Genomic DNA, 20,373 nt, shown 5'->3' with positions numbered 1-20,373 from the left:
TTGAGCTTTATGAAATTCACTATATAATTCTTATCCTTATTTTTCTTATTCTACCACTTCTGATGGAAGCTTCTCCACACCAGGGTCAGTGGGGATAGAGATTTGTAAACCACTGCTTTGAACTACCTAAGCGTGCTATATTTTATAGCATGAGAAGTGAATAAAAGAGCCATTTAAAAAAAATGTGATATTGGTTAACTTTTGATGGTGGACTAAGACAAGGGGTCTTCAAATTTTGCTGCACATGAAAGTCACTTGGAAAATGTTTGTTTGTTTTTGAGATGGAGTCTTGCTCTGTCTCCCGGGCTGGAGGGCAGTGGCGTGGTCTCAACTCACTGCAACCCCCTCCTCCCAGGTACAATCGATTCTCCCACCTTAGCCTCCCAAGTAGCTAGGATTACAGGCTCGCCACCGCATCCAGCTAATTTTTGTATTTTTAGTAGAGACAGGGTTTTGTCATGTTGGCCAGGCTGGTCTCAAACTCCTGACCTCAGGTGATCCGCCCACCTCGGCCCCCCAAAGTGCTGGGATTACAGGCGTGAGCCACCGCACCTGGCAACTTGGAGAGTTTTTTAAACTCTTGATGCCCAGGCCATATTCTCTATCAATTAAATCAGAAAAATCAAAATCTCTAGGAGTGGGACCTAGGGATCATTATTTTAAAAAATATTCTTACTATATTGTAACGTGCTGCCAAAGTTGAGAACCAAAGCTGGCACCTTGCTCCTCAGAGTAGCAACATCAGCATCATCTGAGAGCATATTAGATCTTCAGAATTTCAGTCCCCACCCAGATTTACTGAAGCAGAATCTGCATTTTAACAAGATTTCCAGGTGATTCATTTGCATATTAAAGTTTGAGACTCCTAAGAAAGAGGGAATTGAGACCGCCATATTTTTGAAAGCATCATATATTATTTTCTTAAAATCCTAACCAGCCAATATAACAAGAGTAGACAAAGCTTCTGAGATGGCAGCCCACAAAAACAGAAGACTCTGTCTATAATATCCTTGGCAGGGAGTGAATTGAGGGAAAAAGGCAGCTAAACTCCTCTGAGCAAAGAATAGTTCACCACCTTCTGTTAAGGCCCTTCTCGTTAGAGAAGCAACTACCCTTACTTATTTGATGCCCTAAGACAATGGTTCCCAGACTTGGGTGTGTATCGGAACTAAGTGAAGAACTAATACTAATAGATTACACAGAAATAGAGTAGGTCCTAGGCCTTTGTCCTCTTACTAAAACAGACATTCTGTTTTTCATACTATAAGAATGCAGTCTTCCGTCATGGAAAAGTAACTTAAGTGGAGGTAGATATGTCAATAAGGTATATAATTATAATCAACTATCAATTCCCTATATCAGATGAATTGGTTAATTTTATGATGTCTAAAACCCCAAGAAAGAGAGAGAGAGAAGGAGAGGGTGGGGGCAGAGGGGTGTTTAATCCTAGAGGTCATACTTCAGACTTCTTTAAACATGTAGCACTCCCTAAAGTGTGTACAGACAAATAAAAAAAGTCTGGATTAACATTGCAGTTGACCTTCTGGAATCTCATAGCCAGAAAAGCAGATTTGACTTCTATTATAGCCTCTCAAATCATTTTAGGCAGCTAGGACCTTCGGCTGCCAACCTGTTATGGTTTTCTCGAACTTTACAGTATGTTGTTGAATTTTGCTAGATTTAGTGTGTGTCACATGCAGACATTATCTTAACCTCAAAGATGAAGAAATCAAGGCCTTTTAAAACCTTGAAGTAATTAGGGCAAGGTTAGGAAGGAGTGAGGAAGATGAGACTGAAAGACAGAAATGCTAGCAGAGCAATTGGAGAAGTCAACGACCTGTACACATGAGTCTTTCAAGAAGATTGAAAAAAAGGCAGGTGTGTTTTTCTCTCTTTAACAAGTCCCCATCCCCAAAACTCCTGAAGCAAAGCAGTCAAAAGATAAGCATGCATTTAATTTTTCTGTTTATAATGTCAAGCTGGTATCCCTGGAACCTCTGTGGTGTAATTTCATGGGAGTATGCCCGGTTGGCTTTATTCAGGTTGCAACACTTTTCTAGAACAGAGGTTCTTTACTTTGGCTGCACATTAGTATCACCTATGGAGCTTTTACAAAATCCTGATGCCATATTCTGCTTTTTGGAAGGTTAAATCAGAAGCTATGATAGTGAGACCCATATCAACATTTTTAAAGCTCCCCAAGCTAATCCAATATGAAGACTAGGCTGAGAACCATTGTCCTAGAAAACGGAGTGAGAGAGAAGGTGGGAGGAAAGTGGGCTACTGTGCCGCTGGGTGACACAGTGGATCAATGTAGAGGAAGAAACTCTTAGTAATTGCTGAAATCTCATACAATAAGAAAAGTAAGGGATAACGATATGATAAGCTATACTGGAAAGAATAAGATTTTACACACTTATAAAAGAAGTATTTTCTTTAAGCTCAGTCGCTACCAAGAGAAGTCCCAAGGCAGCAGCAGTAGCTGTAGTCTTTCCCCACTTGACACTTGTAAACATCCCTAGTGACCAGATTTTTGTCTCTAATATTGTTCTATTTTTAAAAAAAGAACCAGAAACCATTAGAGGATAGTCAATTTCATGTTATTGGACAGAATAAAATCAGAATAGGTCTGTAACATTTTGTTCTTGCCAGGAAACAAGAGTGATTTGTTTTTTAAATGGCAGAGGCACTGCTGAAAGAAAAACAGTCAGCTTAAAGGAGCTCCCATTTTTCAAGTTGTGATCATTTGTAGTAATAAAAATCATGAAATGAAATAAATTATGCTTCTAAAGGGACATGATGCACATAAGAAAAAAGTTAATGTAAATAAAATGTACAAAATTATAATAGTAATATCAAAGAAGAGTGAATATTATGTACATGTAAATTTATTTACTTAAATAAGTAGGAAAGTGTTTATATATAACTATAACTATAGATAGATATTTGTGGGGTTTTGTTAAGTATATTTCTGTTCATATAGTATAGATATGTATTGTTTTTATCTGCATAAGCCACAAATTACTAACATAATTTGTAAGCCAAACAGTCCTAGAATTAGTAGAAACTGTACCATGAATAAACAGGCCTCAGCAGCATTTGCGGTCTTATATATAAGTGAACTAGAAAAGGAGTCCAGCGGTTGGCTAGCACCAGTCGCATATGCAATTTCCAATGAGGAAAACGATAACAACCATTTACTCCAAAATACTAACTTAGTTAAATGTCCATAAAAAGAAGTCTAAATTTTTTTTTTTTTCAGATGGAGTCTCGCTCTGTCGCCCAGGCTGGAGTGCAGTGGCATGATCTCAGCTCACTGCAACCTCTCCCTCCCAGGTTCAAGCAATTATCCAGCCTCAGTCTACCGAGTAGCTTGGATTAGAGGCATGCGCCACTACGCCCAGCTAATTTTTGTGTTATTAGTAAAGACGAGGTTTCACCATGTTGGCCTGGCTGGTTTCAAACTCCTGACCTCAGGTGATCACCCGTCTCAGACTCTCAAAGTGCTGGGATTACAGGCGTGAGCCACCGCACTTGGCTAAGAAGTCTAAATTTTAAGATTCACTTTTCTGTTTCTCTGGAAATGAAACCTTTTGATGATTCAACTAATTAATTACAACACAATGCCAATAAGAAAGGTGAATGTTTTTAAATATTGAAACCAGGCCAGGTTAATATATTATTAAATATTGCAATGAGTCATGTGCTGCCAGAGATTAAAAACAAACAAATAAAACTTAAATCTTCTAAATTTCTTTAAAAATCAGAATCCATGGCAGGGCACAGTGGCTCATGCCTGTAATCCCAGCACTTTGGGAAGCCGAGGCAGGCGGATCACCTGAGGTCAGGAGTTCGGGACCAGCTTGGCTAACATGGTGAAACCCCGTTTCTACTAAAAATACAAAAAAAAAAAAAAATTAGCCGGGTGGGGTGGCATGTGCCTATAATCCCAGCTACTCAGGAGGCTGAGGCAGGAAAATCACTTGAATCCGGGAGGCAGAGGCTGCATTGCACTCCAGCTTGGGCAACAAGAGCAAACTCCATCTCAAAAAAAAAAAAAAAAAAACAGAATCAATTTAAAAGATAAAAATACGGCTGCTCTCTCTCATCCTCTGGCCTGCCTAAACGTTCAGGGGACAATGACAGAGTGTAATTTTGATCATGGCCATTTCAAAAGCATTTGAACTGGAATTAGTTGGCCAGGTTGGGTTGGGCCACCATAACTTGCATGTCTATCTCAGGAAGACTTGGCTTTCAGAGGGGGGAGCACTCAGCCCCAGGAGGAGCCTGCAATTCGTCCTTATCTCAGAGTTTGTGCCATCCATGGGGATACAGGACAGTAAGGAACGAAACAGAACCTGCTGTCTAAATGAGGGAACCTGCACGCTGGGGTGCTTTTGTGTCTTCCCTTCCTCCTATGGATGGAACTGTGAGCATGTTGTGTGCAGAGAGAGCTGTGGGTCTGTGCACCATGACATCTGGCTGCCCAAGATGCGTTCTATGTGTAAATGCTGGCATGGCCAACCCCTCTGCTTTCCTGAGGCATTTCTACCTGGTTGTGATGGCCTTGTGATGTTTGAGCACCTCATGGCTCCCAGGACTCTGGAATACTACCATCTGCATGTACCACTTTTATGCTAGCTGGCACGTGCCTTTCCATACAAAGTTACTATGAACTGACATTTACCTATTTCCAGAAATAACTTTAGATATCATGCAAATTTCATGACCAGTAAAGTCTGCTGCTCCAATGTCCTAACTGAAAGAAGATCATTTGTTAGTTGCCTTAAAATAATGAACACAATTTTGGGAGTCTGAGGCAGGCAGATCACAAGGTCAGGAGTTCGAGACCAGCCTGGCCAACATAGTGAAACCCCGTCTCTACTAAAAATACAAAAATTAGCCGGTTGTGGTGGCATGCGACTGTAGTCTCAGCTACTCAGGAGGCTGAGGCAGGAGAATCACTTGAACCAGGGAGGTGGAGATTGCAGTGAGCCAAGACCATGCCACTGCACTCTAGCCTGGGTGACAGAGTGAGATTTCGTCTCAAAAAACAAAAAAAGAATACATTTCCATAATGGTCCCTAACACTTCCTCACTTCCTTCACGTACCAATTACTTCTTACCTCTGCCCTGCCCTCCCCTCAGAAATTACTTTCCTTTTTCAAAAGAAAGTCAGCCGTATGTACATTGTGCCCAAGTCCTATGTTTCTTGATACATGTAACTCTACCAAGGTCTTATTAACATGGTCTTTTAAACAATTGAATTATATCTTCAGATTATTAAAGGCTAATCCTAATGCGAAACTGAGGATAAAATTTTGAGTAGAGTTGATCAAAATCAATTAAAATGGTCTCTTTAAAATGAAAGAAAGCCTCTTTAAAGGGAGGCGATGGAGGGAAGGATCAGAAAGCGCTGGGGTAGTAATAGAAATCTGTCTGCATGTGTGCCAGGGAGATGGGGTAAAAAAGAGGAAGCAAATGGGAGAGATGGACAGGAAAAAAGAAAATGAATTACTTGACTGATGATTAGGTGGATGTAGAGAAGCAAGTTAAAAGGCTAAATTGAAGGGCAAGTTTCCATCATCTACAGAAAGTTATATAAGACAGACTCTCCTTTTTTCTAACAGCATTGTAAAAGAATGAAATCTCCTTGGAAAAAAATTATACCTAAATTTCCCCAACAAGATTGCTTAGTAAATTATGTTTTCTCCAAACTATGCAATTATTTTAACTGTTATAAAAGAAAATGTTCACAATATATTTAGTTGTAAACCAGGCAATAAAATTACATATTGTAAAGCCTAATTAAAAAATACATTGTGTATATGTGTATGCACAGTAAAAATGGGAAATACATTGACAAAAAGTGTCATGTGGTAGACAAAATAATGGTCCCCAAAGATGTCCATGTCCTAACCCACAGAACCAATGAATATATTGCTTTACTTGACAAAAGGAATTTTGAAGATTCATATTCATAAGTTAATGATCTTGAGATGGGGAGATTACCCTGGGTGGGCCCAATATAACACTAGAGAATAAGAGAGAGGCAGGAGGTTAGAAATGAGAGGAGAAGCTATGAAGACACTGGGTTTGAAGATGGAGAAAGGGGGCCTCAAGCCCAAGGATACAGGCAGCCCTTGAAAGCTGGAATGGACAAGGAATTGGATTTTCCTCTGGAGCCTCCAAAAGGAACACAGCCCTGTACACTCATGTTAGACTTCTGCCCTCCAGAACTGTAAGATAATATATTTGTATTGTTTTAAGCCACTAAGTATGTGGTAATTTGTTAAAGCAGCAATGAGAAAACAATATAGATTCCATGACAAAAACCAAAAACTATGTGATAAAAAAATATTGTCTAGTGGCCAGCAGCTTGAGTTTAAGTCACCTTGAATTTAGCAACCAGTTCCCACTAACCAACCAAAATTAAGTGGCCAGTAATCCACTTAACCTGTATCCCTGACTTCCCGAGGTGATATGTTTGTTCTTTCCAGTCTGGAAAAATTACATAAACCCTGAGAAAGTATAAAGAGTCTCTTGTAGAATTCCCAACAATCCAGCAATGTACAGAAGTTTAAATTCCAGGACCATACAAAAGTAAAAATAAAAGGAGATTTAAGAATAAAAAAAACAAAATTAAATCTATGATATTAATAGCTTTGTGCCCAGTTTTGTTGTCAAAATAATAATCGGCTCTGTAATCAATGTGGTATTTTACGTGTATTTTTTCCTTTGTAAGATGTTTAATGCAGGGAAATCTGAAATGTTAGGCTTGTGATTAAGTTAAATGTTTAAAAGCATTTCATTAAGTTTGCAATCAAAGTGTAAATGGTTGAGTAGATTTGTTTCGTTCACTTAATATACATTTGATTTATTGGTTGTATAAGTAGTGTGTGAATATTTAAAGCAATGAAAATTTGAATATGCATCAGAATTACCAGGAGGACTTGGTAAAACACAGCCAGCTGCTTCTGATTCAGGAGGTCTGGGTTGAGGCCTGAGAATTTGCATTCTGAAAAGCTCCCAAGGGCTATTTACGCCGTTGACTTGGTAGCTGTGCTTTGAGGAACGTTTATTATTTTAGGTTTAAAAAATGCTAAATGTTTGACAAATTCATAAGGTTATGAAATTGGACTGTAAACAAAGGACAAAGAGTGCGGAATATCCCTGTAGGCACAAAAAGTCCCTTGGACGTTAAAACATCTGTGGGCAAAAGGGAGCGTGACAAAGCCTGGCAGAAAATGCCACTTTAGTCCTCTTTCAGCCACAGGAGCTTCAAGTAAGGTGGAATCCAATGATATGGAGGTTGAGAGGGAGCAGCTCCTAGGTTGCTTTCACATTGGACTCACTTAGGGGAACAAAGATATTAAAGACACTTAACTAGACAATTAGTTCATATTATTTTGTGAATGACATTGGTATCTACTTCATGCTTAAAATTGCTAGAAATCACCATTTTAATTCTTCCAGGCTACTAAAGACCTTTAAAAAATAAAAACAAACCTTTTCACTGGAAACAATGACAACCCTGTAACTAGAGCTGGACTACAAGCACATTAATAGTAATCTGGGATTTATAGAGCTCTCCATCAATCTAAAACCCCAGCTTTAAACATTGTAAGAGCTTTATTATACGTGCTACACATGAAAAGTTGATAAGTTAAAAAAATACTCTCTGGTTCTGTAATGACTTTTCATTTTGCCCTCTTTTCATTTCTATTAATATATACAGTACTGTTTGCCTTCCAGTGCATTCTTACAGCTCTGCAGACAGTCTTTGGCATTAGCCAACAATGGTAGCAAAAAGGCTTTTGCAAAATCCAAATTACTCAAATTTAAAGTTTCCCACATATACCAGCTTGCCCTGGAAGTTTAATGGCCAATATTAGGATTTTTCAAAAATGATTAACAAGTTAAAACATGTGTTCAACCTATTTTGTCTAAATATTTAAAATGTCTAGTTTCATTCATCATCTCTTTTCCTACTGTTTAGAAAAAGGAAAGGCACGGCATGAAACTTTAAGTGGAAAGATGGTTCCAGAGATAAAATGTTAACATCCATTATTTCTGGATGATGGTGGTATCAGTGGCTCTATTTTTTAAATCTTCTTTAGTATATTCTATCAAAAGGAATATTATTTTAATAATCAGACAAAATATCATTCAAGAAAGGAAATTTCTCCCAAGTGTGACTTTGAAAGTAATTGAAAATGCCCCAAGTCTTCTTAGAGCAATGGCTAATTCTTGGTCTTAATAAAGAAATGTACAAGATGAGCCTGGAACATCTTGTCACACCACAAAGCAAGAGAGTTATCGAAGACTGATGGAGTTAGGTCAAAATGACCCAACTTGAACAAAGATGACATTGACCAAATATGGGACAATTTGATAATTAATAAGAATAATAATTATAATAAATTGAAACCTTCAAATGTATTAGCATCCAATGAGTTTATAAAGATACTAATAAAATGGGAGAACAATGAGAAGAATCATAGCAAGACCAATTCTAACTCAATTTCAAAGACAATTCTCAGTCAGATTGTATAAACTTTTGATGAGAACAGTCAGACTACATAGATTTCAGACAAAATAGCTGAGTATGTAAAGAGTGCCTTAGTACTGGGTACTTTTTTTTTATACTTTAAGTTTTAGGGTGCACGTGCACAATGTGCAGGTTAGTTACATATGTATACATGTGCCATGTTGGTGTGCTGCACCCATCAACTCGTCATTTAACATTAGGTATATCTCCTAATACTATCTCTCCCCTCTTCCCCCACCCCACAACAGGCTCTGGTGTGTGGTGTTCCCCTTCCTGTGTCCATGTGTTCTCATTGTTCAATTCCCACCTATGAATGAGAGCATGCGGTGTTTGGTTTTTTGTCCTTGCGATAGTTTGCTGAGAATGATGGGATGATTTATGCAGGGCTCAATGACCATTTTGAGAGAGTGATGGTCACTCTCTCCATGAAAAGGATGGTTGCTATAAATAAATCCTTTGCAACCCTTAGTTTCTGTTGTTGCTTGGTGTTTTTTCTTTTGGTATAAGATTGAAACTTATTTAGGAATTAATGAAAACACCCTGAAGGCTGAAACAAAACAGAGCAAAATGAAACAAAAAAAGACAATAAACAAAGCCTCTCATGACCCCAGGAAAACCTGGTGCAGAGTTAGTGTGGTTGGGTGAACAAACACTAAAAAATAAAAAACAAGTAGTGTGCTGGGCCAGATCAAACATGGATGTTGATGAGCAAACATGGATGTTGATGAGATGGACAATCATACAGCAATCCTGGTGCTCTTAAAAGGAGTTCAGTTGTACCTAAAGTATTGGAATATGGTGCAAGTGTCTCAAAAGCCAAAGGCAAACAGAGGTTGTATTCTCATAGGGTCCTGTTATCCATTTTCTCTTTTGTCTCCATCCTGCCTTGTTTGAATCAGACTGCATGCCCTCTAAACTCCAGTTTCACTGACAACTCTTACCAGTTGAACAGCTGACTGGGAGATAGAGGAAGGATGTTTTGGTTGTGCATATTACATCCTTGAGAACACTGTAATCACTTAAAAATGGATGTTTCTGATTTTATTTTTTGTCAAATTCAGCCAAGTCCCAAAAGGAGACTTAAGCAGACTTAATCTCTATCCCCAATGTAAATTGATTATGAGATAAACTCTCTGAGTCTCCCTCTAGGAAACAGAATATTCTAGCCCTCTGGCATCTCTACCCAGATGATTTTAGTTATATCAACATAAGAATGATGAGGAAATAAGATAGATAATACTCTCAGCAAACCTAGATGGGTTCTTGTCAAATGGGCTGGTGTTGGAAGAAGCCAGAGATGTTGAATAAAATTGCCATATTCAATTTATTAATGAAGGATCTATAATGGCCAGGTTGTTTTGATTTAAATGTTAGATCCCAAGTTTGAAGACCTTAGAGAAAAATGAATGGGGTATAATGGCATTTAGAATAACTTCTTCAAAATATGCTAATGGAAGTTCAGTGGGTCAGTGTAAGCTGTTTAGGAAAACCACAGAGATAGCCAAAATTAAGTCAGTGCTTGTCTTGAGATTGGGTTAGATCATAACTTAATTCAACCAACATTACTTGAATTTCTTCTGTGCGCGTGTCCTTTACAAGCACGATCTCATTTACCCTCATATAATGCATTAAGATAAGTATAAGTATCTCCATTTTGCAACTGAGGAACCTGAGACTCAGAAGCATCTGGCCCAAACCATAAGGGCTAGCATGTGGTAGAGCTGTGAATTGAACCAAACTGTGACTCTGCTTGAAGCCCCTGTCCTTGACGCTCTGGCACATTGCCTCTAAGAGAATATATCATTGTTCATGGTGTGAGAGACTGTCTTTTGTCATCATTTTTCCCAATAATATAGAATTTTCATACCTGCTGGGTTCTTGGTGTTCTCTGTAAAGATTCATGGAAGTATCATATTTCCCATTAGGTACCAATTTATTACTACCTCATGAGATATATATTTCCCATTAGGTACCAATATTTTAAAACATTTTACCAAAAATCGTAAAACATTTAACATTTTTAGTCTGGACATAATTGATATAAATACCTGAATAACAGTATTCCAGCTTTTTTTTTTTTTAGAAATATTCCTTTTAATATGACAATGGTTCACTCCTCTTGAGGATTGGGCCTCATCCACAAATCCCTCTATAACTTTCATTATTTGAGAATAGCAATGATTGGAAACCCCTTTTATGGTGTCATAGGGACATGTGGATATGTGGTTATAGTGGGTTGAATGGCATTTCCCCAAAATTCATGTCTACCTAGAAACTCAAAGTGTGAGCTTTTTCAGAAGTAGGATATTTGCAGATGTAATTAGTTAAGATGAAGTCATATGGAGTAGGGTAGGTCCTAAATTCAATGACAGATATTCTTATAAGAAGAGGAGAAGATACACAGAGAAGCCCAGGCAAAGATGGAGGCAGAGTTTGGAGTGATGCCAAGGAATGCCAAGGATGACTGAAAGCCACTGGAAAGGGAATTGTGGTCCTGTTGAAACATTGATTTTGGACTTCTAGCCTCCAGAACTGTGGGAAAATAAATTTCTGTTGTTCTAAGCCACCATGTTTGTGGTAATTTGTTGTGGTGGCCCTAGGAAACTAATATAGTGGTCTACATTCATTTTCTTTTCTACTGGTTTTACAAATTAGCTGAACACATTTTAGCAATCACTACCATAAGTAAATTACATCTATAGGGAAAGAAATTAGAGTAGAACAATGTTACATTATTTGGTTTCATATGGAGCCTTTCATACATGTGGTTCCTGAAGCTGCATTACTAAGTACTATATTAGAAGACAAATGACTGGGAAGCTATTATGCACTTTTCAGTAGTACGCTGAGCATTAGGCATGAAAAGCTGTCATTACAGAAGAAACAGAAAGCCTTGAAACTGGAGTGATAATGCTCCACTTGCTGTTGCTAAATTCCATATGATTTAAATCTTCTAAAAAATCAGTGATCTGAGTCATGCAAAGGTGTCACTTCTGGTGTCACATCTAAAAGGACAAGCCCAGAGCAAGAAAAAAAAAATATCTAGTTCATAACCCCAGTAGAGCACCTGGTAAATGACAAAATCTGAAAATACCCTCACATCTGAAGTAAACTTAACTGAATATCTACGTGTATGTTTTGTGTTTTCTGATATGTTAGGGGGTGAGAAGGAGCTCCTAAGAGAGACTCTTCAATAAAGGGAAGTGAGCAATAGGACTGATTCTATCCAGGGGAACCTAGGCCTCCAGGGATCCATACTGAAGCAAGAAAACAACTCAAATCTTAAGGCTGTCTTCCCATGGATATAACATACACTCCCTTACCAGTTACAGTACATCTAGGTAAAAGAAATTGAGCAAAATTCAGAAGAGAGATGAGAGCCTGATTATGCAGAAAAAAGCTAACATAGCGCCTTGAGGTGGCTGTCCTTCAAAGGGCTGCTTACAAGGCTAACCCTTGGCTAGCATCTAGGAACTTGGACTTTAGGAGGGTTCCCACCATTCCCAGAAATGAGAAGGGTGGTCCACTGTGCCCAAACTGTTTGGATATGCACTATGTTTTATGCTGAACACCTGCTTTCCTTCTGGGTGTCTGGAATTTGGGATCACACTAGGCAGAGGGCACTTTTGTAACCAGTCCCCAGTAAAAGCCTTGGGAACTGGTTTGCTGGGAAAATTAAGCACATCCTGTGTGACACCACTGGGAGGGGACTTGTGGAAGCTTGTGCCTAGTCTCCCCTAGACTTTACCTCATGCACCTTTTTTCTTGGCTGATTTTGCTTTGTTTCTTTTGTTGTGATAAATCTTAGCCATGAGTATCACTGTATGCTGATCCCTGTGAGTCCTTCTAATAAATGATCAAACCTGAGTGTGGTGTTAGAGACTCCAACATATCAGCTCCTCCAAAATATCAGTGGACAGCTCCACCTCAGTGCTCCCCTTCAGTCACCTCTAGATTATACAAAATGCAACTCAGACCAAGCTAACGAGATTTCAGCCACAATATTCTGTATAGTGAATAGGTTTTATTATTGTAACAAGGAAGAAAAGAACAATACAGTTTTTTCTCTCCTTAATTGTCAGATCTTCTTTGGGATACTTGTTTATTACGATCTAATTTTTAAAATCTTACTAACTCTAAATGTAACACTTTTTTATTGTAATAATACTTCAAATGAGATCTAAAAAGCTTCTGCATAGCAAAAGAAACAATCAACAGAGTGAAAAGGCAACCTATGGAATGGGAGAAAATATTTGCACACCTGTGTCTCGCAAGGGGTTAATGTCCAAAATATAAGGAATGCCTACAATTTAACAGCAAAAAAATAAAAGTCAAAATTAAAAAAATAGGCAAAAGATTTGAATAGATATTTCTGCACAAAAGGCATACGAGTGGCTAAAAGGTATATGAAAATGTGCTCGATATTACTCATAATTAGGGAAATGCAAATTAAAACCACAGTGCAATATCACTTCACACCTGTTAGGATGACTATTATCAAAATGACAAAAGATAACAAGTGTTGACAAGGATGTGGAAAATTGGAATTCTTCCACACCATTGGTGGTGATGTAAAATGGTGCCACCACTATGAAAAACAGTGTGGAAGTTCCTCGAAAAATTGAACATAGAATTATCATATGATTTAGCCCACTTCTGGTTATTTAGCCAAAGTAATTGAAATCAGAAACTCAAAGAGATATTTGTATTATTGTGTTCCTTGCAGCACTATTCACAATAGCCAATATGTGGAAACAACCTAAATATTCATCAACAGATGAATGGATAAAGAAAATGTGGTATATATTCACAATGAAATATCATTCAGCCTTACAAAGAAGGAAATCCCAGCATATGCAATATCACGAACGAACGCAGAGAACATTATGCTAAGTGAGATAAGTCAGTCACAGAAGGACAAATATTGCATGAGTCCACCTATGTGAAGTATTAAAATGGTCAAATAATTAAAAGGAGAAAGTAGAATGGTGGTTGCCAGGGGTTGGAGGTGGGGGGCAATGAGCATTGCTGTTCAACAATTATTTCAGTTATAGAAGATGAATGAATAAGTTACATATATACATATATATATATATATTTTTTTTTTGAGATGGAGTCTCACTCTGTCACCCAGGCTGGGGTGCAGTGCTGTGACCTCAGCTCACTACAACCTCCGCCTCCTGGGTTCAAGCGATTCTCCTGCCTCAGCCTCCTGAGTAGCTGGGATTACAGGCACACACCACCACGCCTGGCTAATTTTTGTATTTTTAGTAGAGACGGGATTTCACCATGTTGGTCAGGCTGGTCTCAAACTCCTGACCTCGCGATCTGCCCACCTTGGCCTCCCAAGGGGCTGGGATTACAGGCATGAGCCACTGCATCGGCCTTTTTTTTTTTTTTTTAACAGAGCCTTGCTCTGTTGCCCAGGCTGGAGTGCAGTGGCAGGATCTGGGCTCACTGCAACCTCTGCCTCCTGGGCTCAAGCGATTCTCCTGCCTCAGCCTCCCTAGTAGCTGGGACTACAGGTGTGCAGAATTTTTTAAATTTTATTTTTAGTAGAGATGGGGTTTCACCATGTTGGCCAGGCTGGTCTCAAACTCCTGACCTCAGGTGATCTGTCTGCCTCGGCCTCTCAAAGTGCTGGGATTACAGGCGTGAGCCAACACACCCGGCCATAAATAAGTTCTAAAGATCTGCTGTACAATACATTGGATTTTGAATGTGTATTTAGGATTTTTATTCCTTGTTCTGATTTTATCTTTCCTTTCTTTGGTGGGTGAGACTGAGGACCAATCTGTAAGGTGCTTTTTAAAAAAAAAATCAGGTTCAAAATGTGTTTGTTTGAAGATTTTAGAACATTAATGGCTTCCCTTCTGTTCCTGAACACATCCAGCTTGTTGCTGCCTTAGGCTTATGCATCAGCAGTTCTTTCTGTGACACTCTTCCTACAGCATTGCGTACCTGGCTCTGTCATTTTATTGAGCTCTTAACTTTCACCTCCTCAGAGAGGCCTTCCCTGACCACCCAATCTAAGGCAGCCGCCACCCCACCAACAAATAACCCGGCTTTAGCTTCATCATAGCACTTATTTCAACCTGCTCTTCTATTCATGCTTTATTCATTTGTTTAGCAAAAGCCTCATCGCTCCAGAATGCAATTTCCACTCCAACAAGAAACTTGTTTGACTTGATCAGCGTTTTATTTTATTTATTTATTTGAGACAGAGTCCCGCTCTATCGCCCAGGCTCGAGTGCAGTGGCACAATCTCAGCTCACTGCCACCTCCGCCTCCCGGGTTCAAGTGATTCTCCTGCCTCAACCTCCTGAGTAGCTGGGATTACAGGTGCCCGTCACCACACCCAGCTAATTTTTGTATTTTTAGTAGAGATGGGTTTCGCCATGTTGGCCAGGCTGGTCCTGACCTCAGGTGACCCACCCCCATCCCCCCAGCCCCTCGGCTTCCCAAAGTGCTAGGATTACAGACGTGAGCCACCGCACCCAGCCTTGATCAGCATTTTATTCTCAGTGCTAAAACAATGTCTGGAAGAAAAATGAGGCATTCAATAACTATTTCTGAATAAATGAATAATTAAATCATTTGAACAAATAAGTGACACTATGGAAATTGCATTTAACAGCTTTCAAGAGACTGGCCCGGTTTTCTTTCTTTCTTTTTTTTTCTTTCGGTTGCTACACTCACTATATTCTCCCTCAGGCTCTTCTTTCACCAATGTGCAGGCACTTTTTATCCGACCAGGCCCCCAAAGCAGCTGGACCAGCAATGAAGAAGCAACACCGTCAATCAGTGTCAGGCATGCATGATTCTTTTGATTTGAAAGGGCCAGCAATGTCATTTAATCATCCTCCAATCCCTTTGCACCTTAAAATGTTAAACTTCTACAAAAAGCAAAGGAGGCGATTGCTGAGGGTTACAAGGTGCATATCAGCAAGGTAGATGTCATTAAGATTTGCTTCCTTGCATCTCCTATTCAATTGCATCTGTGGAAGGCGGTAGATTTATCTTGTCTTCTTCAATTTAGCTTTATTGAATTTCTGAGTCCCAGCATATCTTGTTTGTCAGATATTTTGGCAGATTAAGCAGTAATGACGTACACAAAAGAAAGTCAGATTTCTACAATAGCTACTCTACTCCTTTTTCTGACATCCCCCATCTCCCATGCCAGCCTCTTCTGATATTGTACTATCCTTGTTCTCTTTGTGCCCTGAGGATTTCCTCCTCCCCCTCCTTAATTGCACCTGTTCTCATGGCACAGCCTTCTGCAATTCTCCCACATTGAGACCATGGAGGTAATTTTTACCACCGAGCTTATATTTCTTCAGCTCTCAACTTCACTCAAGGTCTTTATCTCCAGTGACTTGTGAACATTTGCACTCAGAGGTTCAAACTTTAATGCAATATGTTCAGTGCCTAATCTGTCATTTTCTCCACAAAGCAGAAACTCCTTTCATTTTCCTGCTTCTGCCTTTTCCCTTCATTGATTGTGCTTGGTATACTTTCATTGTAATAAATCATAACTATGAGTATGACTATATGCTGAGTCCTGTGAGCCCTCCTAGTGAATCATCAAACCTCTGGGTTGTCCTGGGGACCTCTTGACGTGCAAGTCAATGTTGTCAATGTTTTCTTTTCTTTTTTTTTTTTTTGTCTTTTCTTTTGAGATGGAGTTTTGCTCTTCTTGCCCAGGCTGGAGTGCAATGGTGCTATCTCGGCTCACTGCAACCTCCGCCTCCCGAGTTTAAGCAACTCTCCTGCCTCAGCCTCCTGAGTAGCTGGGATTACAGGCATGCGCCACCACACCCGGCTAATTTTTGTATTTTTAGTAGAAACGGGGTTTCTCCATGTTGGTCAGGCTGGTCTCGAACTCCCAAACTCAGGTGATCCACCCGCCTCGGCCTCCCAAAGTGCTGAGATTATAGGCATGAGCCACCACGCCCGGCCCAATATTTTCTATAACTTGTTCCGCTGCCCCTCTCGTGGGCTGAATAGAAGCAGCATTATGGGGTAATCAAAACAACACGGCCTTAGAAAATAAAGACAGCTTGATTTAAACCCTGACTTAGTCAGCTTCTAAGCTCCATTAACTTCTCTGAGCCATGCTTTCCTCATCTATAAAACCAGGCCAATAATACTTACTTTGCAAGATTTTTAAAAAGATTTAGAGATAATAGCACAAGAGGTCCACGGCAGACAATCTTTAAGGAGTAGCTATTATTTTCAGTGTTTTGGATAAGATAAAATGGTCAAAATGAATTATATGGACTCCATTTCATGGACCCATGTATTCATGTAGCAATGGAACTATAATAATTATATGGACTCAAAATGTCCCAATCATTTTGGAACTTGTAACAAAAAAAAAAAAAAATCTGTAAGCAGACTGTTTTGCTCAGCATCTATGTAGAGCTCCTCTAACTGAGGACTTGCAGTGAGAATTGTGTGGAGAGCAAGCCCAGAAAAGAGCACGTTTATACCCATCCTCAATTTTCAGCCCATGCTTGGCTGTTTGTCTCTTGCTCTTGGGATCCTGCCCACTGCACTGATTTCTGGATCCTGACCTCTTTCTGACTGCCAACCTGCACTGCTCAACTCCTTTTTTGGATGCTCAGCTGTTCCTCTCACTGAACCCTCTTCCAACCAGTGCTTTACATATGACTCATTCACCATCTTTCACCTGGTCCTATATAGAGGATCCCCACTGAAACTTTGCTTGGGTATGTCTCTGGCTTCATCCCTTGATCAGCTTGTAATATTTGCTTTTGAATAAAGTATATTTTCACTTTTGTGGAAGCAGAATTATCAGACAAATATAATCCAAGTCAGAGGCAGATTATTTGGAAGAAAACATTTATGTTCCTTGATTCCTTTTGTCCCTAGAATCCAGAAGCTAATCACACTTCTTAATACTTTCATTGTCCCATCTGAAATAACATAATTAAAAGGCTTAAAGAAGAGTTATTTGAAATCTCTTCAGCAAGTCAAATGAGGTGAATTCTTTAGTATATACTAGGGTGGTTGCCATAAAAAGCAGACGGTATCTGCAAGAAATAACTTTATGGCGTATCATTTTCAGGAAAAGAATCATTAGTCTTCTCTTTTGAGGGCAAAACTTTTAACAAAGACATTTGCTCTGGATTTTTTAGCCAGACATGATGTAGTGGTATGAGCATTGCATGGGGAGTCAGGAGGCCTATGCTTCAGTTTCATTATAATATAGTGGGGAAGAGCCTTTCCCCATCTCTCCCTTCATCTAGATGGGAGTGAGCTACTAGTACTTCCTAATGAAATATAAGTGGAATTGTTTGCACTGCTTCCCTGCTAAGGTGGCTTTGAGACAAGTATGCCTTCTCCATGCTCTATTCTCCTTGGTCCTGGCTGGATGTTAACACCCAAACTGACCTTGGAGGTCACATGTTGAAGATGGTAGAATCACTCTCAGCCAGTGTCCCTGAATAATCCACATAAATTAATAACCTGTTCTTCCCTTTTACCAATCAGGAACATCTGCACTATGTTCACATATTGATATTTGAGATTTTGTGTTATAGCAGCTAGTCTGTGCCTAATTAAGTTGTTTCACTACTTTATGACAATCTGTTTGGGTTGTTATAAGGATTAAACAAGTCAGAAAAATACCTAGCACAATAAATGCTCAATAAATGTTATTAGTAGTTATTAATATTATTACCTAGTCTGATAGTAACTAGTTATGAGTCACTGAATGTCAGTTTCCCTGGACCTTCATTTCCTCCTCAACTGTTAAATCTAAGAGTCATAATTGATGAACTCAAAATTTCCATAAGTTTGAAATTTTATGATCAGAAGCTTCTTCAAAAAATTGCCAAGAAAAAATATTTCAACCGACGGAAAGTGGCCACAGGATGAGGGAGAGGCATTCAGAATATCAGGGAAAGAGGGAAAATGGAGAACAGAACAATTAGAGGGAAAACCATTATTTAAAGAGAATTTTGTTTTTGAAATTTATCTATCAGATTCTGAAATCAGCTTTGGAGAGAAGAAAATATTTACAAACCGGGCCGTGTCCGTGAGACTTTCATTCACACCCAAATGAATATCTTGTGTGGTAAGAAAACAAGGATGTCCTCCCAGAAGTGCAAAGCCTACAATAAAAAAAAAAAAGAAAAAAATCATTTTGAAAAAACAACTAAAGTGGAAAACAAAATTACAAAGAATTGGCATCATCTCAACTGAAAAGTCAAAATCTTTAAAGCTCTCCAACTTCTCTGATAGAGAATTCCCATGCAAAGCAAAATGAGGAATTGAGGGAAGTAGATAAAATTTTGTGCTCAAGTACTTAACTCTCCTTCACATGTGTGCCCATTTCTCCACCCTCTTATTCAAGACCTGGCAATAACGAGGCATCATTCCCTCTTTGGGGCTATGCCTGGTTTTGGTTCTCTAAAATATATAAAGCTGGCTGTGTGCAGTGGCTCATACCTATAATCTCAGCACTTTGGGAGGCTGAGGCAGGTGGATCTCCTGAGGTCAGAAGTTCAAGACCAGCCTGGCCAACATGGCAAAACCCTGTCTCTACTAAAAATACAAAAATTAGCCGGACGTGGTGGCAGGCGCCTGTAATCCCAGCTAGTCGGAAGGCTGAGGCAGGAGAATCGCTTGAACCTGGGAGGCAGGGGTTGTAGTGAGCCGAGATCATGCCACTGCACTCCAGCCTGAGCAACAGACCAAGACTCTGTCTGAAAAAAATAAAAAATAAAATAAAATATATGACGCTGTCTTGATTGGAAGATAAGGAAAACAGTAAAGTGGCCCTTTGACTTTTTTTACTCTTAGTGACTTGAAGCCACTATCTCAATGCTTACTTTCTTTTATTTTCAAGCCTTTCATTTTTATTTATTTATTTTTTGACACAGTCTTCCCTGTCACCCGGGCTGGAGCCCTTTCATCACACGTTCTGGGGAAAACTATGGGAGATGGTGACATCCAATCAGAACTTTACTATCTCATTTGAGACTGGTTTAATGCTCAGAATTTCTCCAATACATAAAGGCAAATACACATAATTGCAAGATAGAGATTTGTCCAAGGAATTTTACAAACATTACTTTTCCCCTCCTTATTATGATGTGCCTGATTTAGCTTTTGGGAAATAAGCAACAGTCACAATTTGCTAATCCCATCTGTTTCCCATAAACAGGGAAGAAATCATTAATTGCACGGTGAATTGGGGAATGAGGAGTTTCAGATCCACAAAGGAGAATTTGACTCAAAATCTCATGAAACATCCTACTGAAGCCTTAACACAGTTTGAATATGGACTGATATTAAATGATATTAAGGAATCATTATTTTTGTTCAGTGTGATCATGACATCATAGCCATATAGGACAATATCCTTATTTTTTGGGGATACAAACTGATGTATTTTGGGGTAAAATATCATTATAACTTTAATTTACTTTAGTTCAACGACCAAAACAAGTAGACGAAGAAGGCAACATATTAACAATTGTTAGACTGATGTAAAGGGTATTGGTATGCTCATTATGCTAATCTTTTTACTTTTCTGTTTATTTGAAAGTTTCACTATAAAAAGTAAAAATCAGAGGCAGGTGGATCACGAGGTCAGGAAATCGAGACCATCCTGGCTAACACAGTGAAATCCCATCTCTACTAAAAATACAAAAAATTAGCCAGGCGTGGTGGTGGGTGCCTGTAGTCCCAGCTACTCGGGAGGCTGAGGCAGGAGGATGGCATGAACCTGGGAGGCAGAGCTTGCAGTGAGATTGCGCCACTGCACTCCACCCTGGGTGACAGAGCAAGAC

The 20,373-nt window shown here is 39.2% G+C and overlaps 1 protein-coding gene and 1 pseudogene across 2 annotated transcripts in view; one reads left to right on the top strand and one right to left on the bottom strand.

The window, feature by feature from the left end:
• The window catches only part of OTC (ornithine transcarbamylase), a 97,367-nt gene that overhangs the window by 24,737 nt on the left and 52,257 nt on the right, over positions 1-20,373 (bottom strand). For both annotated transcript variants that reach the window (XM_055375568.2, XM_004064002.4), the window contains one exon: positions 18,603-18,690. In XM_055375568.2, the coding sequence (XP_055231543.1) occupies positions 18,603-18,690 (88 nt within the window). The remainder of the gene's footprint in view (positions 1-18,602; positions 18,691-20,373) is intronic.
• Positions 4,153-4,703, top strand: LOC129530119 (protein Cripto-like; annotated as a pseudogene).

This window comes from Gorilla gorilla, chromosome X (assembly GCF_029281585.2).
Source record: "Gorilla gorilla gorilla isolate KB3781 chromosome X, NHGRI_mGorGor1-v2.1_pri, whole genome shotgun sequence".
Taxonomy (NCBI): Eukaryota; Metazoa; Chordata; class Mammalia; order Primates; family Hominidae; genus Gorilla; species Gorilla gorilla.
The sequence above is the reverse complement of the archived record's forward strand: the minus strand, read 5'-3'. Positions and strand labels throughout refer to the sequence as shown.